Below are 3,695 nucleotides of genomic sequence, written 5' to 3' on the forward strand. Positions count from 1 at the left end.
AAAAAAAAAAGATATAAATACAATAATATAAATATATATATGTACCTGAATAAAAAGCCATGACGTAATCAAAGCAAGCCCACTGTACTGTCCATTAAATCGATAATGATAGGCATAGAATGAGAAATGGTACAAATAAAAAAATCTGTAACAAAAAAAAAGAAACAAAATAAATTATCAACATTGACACACAATTGACAGTAAAATATAATAACATAAAAATTAATAAATATACATCATTTAAAATATAAATATAATGAGAATAATAGAGGCTTATTTTTCTTATATAAGGAAAACATTTGGTAGTAAAAATATTTGGTCAGTTCCAGCAACGTTCTCCTAACGCATGGAGAAAACGGTGGATATGTCTTAAAACAAGTTAGTTTAGAACCTAAAGTTTAACCAGGTCTAATTCAACTAGAGAGCAGACATATCACATTAACAGTAAAGATTTTTCAATCTAATTAATTACTATCCAACAACTATCGATAGTGGCGGAAAATATTTTGATTTCAAACATATGTCTATATATATATATCGATTATATAGATATATATAAACCAAAAAAATAAGTTTAGAATAGTTTACTAAAACATTTTGAAAAATTCGCCAGGAATTAGTTATTTCGTTATGTTGCACTCCTTTGGCCATATTTTTTAGATAAAGAATTGGTAGGAAGTGATTGTTTCAAATCTGAATTTCAGCAACTAACATTTTGCACTTGCCATAGATTCTATTTTCCGTTGATAATAAAAATACATTAGATATAGAAAAAAAATACATTATACAAATAAATTAATAATTGAGCACATACCAATTCTTATCATCTTTATTGTGCACAATAAATGATGAGGATAAATAGAAAAAAATAATGATTAATAATCGGTTCTGATGTGGCAAGTTGGTTAAAAATGCAGAACATCAAAAACGTTTTCCGGCTACTGTTACAAATGAATTGATAATATTTAAAACTAGATTTAATTTCACCAGTTAATCCTTTCGCATCACTAAGTCGAGATAGCAATAAGTAAATCTTTGGATCACTTATATTCACATTAGTACCATTTAATAAGTCCCAAAATAAATATAGGACAATATAAAAAAAAGAAAAAAAAAAAAAGCCATGTAAAATATATTTGACTAGACATGGGATAATCATATTATATATTACTGAAGATATGTAACCAATGAAAAATTCTTTAAAAAAAAAATTGATACAGTAATTTAGAAAAAAATAAAATTACAACCGAACATCCTCCGAGTTCGAAACGAATCTCACGAATGGATTAAGCATTTAAACCTATTTTAAATTTACCAACTGTAATATGAGATGCTAAAGATCTTCGAATCAGGGAATGAAAGTAAAAGGGAAAAGGAATAACAACAGATGTAAAAACTAATTAATACAAGGAAGTTCAAACAGCAAACACAGTTAAAGACAATGGAACGGTATGATAGAAGATATAATAAGTTTAAGGTGTTGGGGTGGAAGAAGGAGGATTCCACCTTGTTAAAGTATAATGAGATTGCCAAAGCATCTGAGTGCGTAAGTACAAGATGGACAAAGAAGCCCTCCTCTTTATACACGAGCAGAGGTTACCTTTATGACAGCAAAGTTCTTATCTCAGGAGATACAAAGGCCTGCACATCAAAGAACTTGGAACAACGGTTCTGAGTAGGAAGCGCAGCAAGACGAAAGGCTTTCAGTGTAAATGAGGAAACGCAGATTGTTGAATTATTTATTTTAATTTGTTTAACTTTTTTTCTGGGCCACAGGTCATAGTATAAATGCATAGTGTTTATTTCATAAATTAGGACGTTTCAGGGGTGCCATCTCTCCATCCTTAGCATCTATGATTGACCCGGTAGTAGAGGAAGACGGTATCCCCGAAACGCCTAATATATAAATTAATCAGTATTAAGTTTATATTACGACCTATGGGAAAGATTTTTTTCTATTACAGTCCCAATCCCAAAAGCCATAATCCCCTCAAAATCTAAAATACAAATGTGTTTTAATATTTAAAAAAATATTACCTTATTTGATACTTCATTACCCACGAATTTGAAATCTAAACTATTAGCTACTTTATTTTTAAAAGCATATGTTACAAATATATTTAACATGCTTAACTGACATCCATATCTATAATATCCTTTTAAAAGAAGTATTTGATCAGTTTTATATTCAGTTAAATTCAACTTATTTCTGTACAAATTAAACATTTTAATAAAATATTAAAATAATCTATGATTTTTCAAATGAACGTTAATCATGTTAAATTTATAAACTGCATATCCTTTCAGAAATATTAGTTTTGTATTCAAATTCAACGTATCTTTATATAAATTAAAAAGGGTAATAAAATATTTAATAACGTTTGGATTTTCACACGTAGGTTAATAATTTTTTAAATATGAATAATTATGTATATCATTTTAGAAATAAAGTAGTTATTTGTTAACTTTTCACACTCAGAATGTATTTTTTTATACATTAAAAAGGTTTATCGAATGTTAATAAAATATTAAAATAATTTATGCTTAAAATATCTTGGTTAATTAAGATTATTGGGAGTCTGGCTATCGGGATTTTAGGCTTTGGGGATTTTGGCCGTAGGGATTTTAGGAACCACCAATTGTTTACTCACTATTACAACTTCAGACCTAATAAAGTTTTGCTATATTAACACTTCCCCCAATTTTGGGATGCACAATGGAAACGATGGTGGATCTTAGCAACGTGAGTTCGGGTTACACCTTCTAGGCTATCTGAGCTCCCACAAGCAATAAATGCCTTGTAGTCATGAAGACCACATCGAGCGACCAAGGATCTTCAAGGTATGTAATTCAAATGGAAAAATAAATAAACAAAAACGGATTGGTGTTATTATTATTTTTTTTTTTTTTACACGAAAATGAAGGAAAATAAAAGTACGCCGTTTAACAAGGGTAAAGGAATAGTTGAGGAATTAATAGTCAATGGCTTTAAAGAAGGATCTGGCGACTTTTAAAAGAAAAAAAAATGAAAATATTATGTACTCTTGGTAATCACAAAGAAAAATGTGTAACCTATTAATCGGAAGATAATAGAAACAAAAAAATAGAAACAATCAATGAAAGTATTTTACTATACAAATATTTTAATTTTCAAGATTTATTCTGATTTACTAGTATGGATTATTTTTTTTTCTAACATGTAATGCACAAAACATTATGTACGTTTGTATATATTAATTATAATTTAAATATTATAACAAAAAATCGATTTAAATAAAATAATTAACCTAATAACATGGATTAAAACTAAAACGTTTATGGCTAAACTATATATATAATTTTTGAAGCTATTCTTTAAAAAATATTTGAGACTTATATTAATTGGTTTTAAAAATTTAGACTGAAAAATTATAGTTCGAATTTTATATTCAACAGTTAGTTAATTAACTTAATTACAGTTATTTACACTTAATTTAACTCAATAATGCATGAAAAACCTCTACCAAACATTGATATTTATCCTAACTCAACTATTGATAATTTAATTCCCATTTTTTAAGGATTAATAACTTATTAATTTTATCACAAAAAATCCACCTTTCAGGTAAATTAAATTTCTATAAATAATACAAATAATAACTAAATAAAAAAAATTAGCTTTATAAGTGATTAAAAAATAAAATTTTATTTATTAG

The 3,695-nt window shown here is 26.9% G+C and overlaps 1 protein-coding gene across 1 annotated transcript in view; it reads right to left on the bottom strand.

Annotated features, from left to right (window-relative positions):
* Nucleotides 1-3,695, bottom strand: part of LOC106685646 (membralin) — a 70,945-nt gene that overhangs the window by 7,139 nt on the left and 60,111 nt on the right. Inside the window, exon 12 of the mRNA XM_067051349.1 lies at nucleotides 46-145. Coding sequence (XP_066907450.1) covers nucleotides 46-145 — 100 coding nt within the window. The remainder of the gene's footprint in view (nucleotides 1-45; nucleotides 146-3,695) is intronic.

The sequence above is a fragment of the Halyomorpha halys genome, unplaced genomic scaffold (assembly GCF_000696795.3).
Source record: "Halyomorpha halys isolate HHAL.00 unplaced genomic scaffold, Hhal_1.1 Scaffold721.1, whole genome shotgun sequence".
Lineage (NCBI taxonomy): Eukaryota > Metazoa > Arthropoda > Insecta > Hemiptera > Pentatomidae > Halyomorpha > Halyomorpha halys.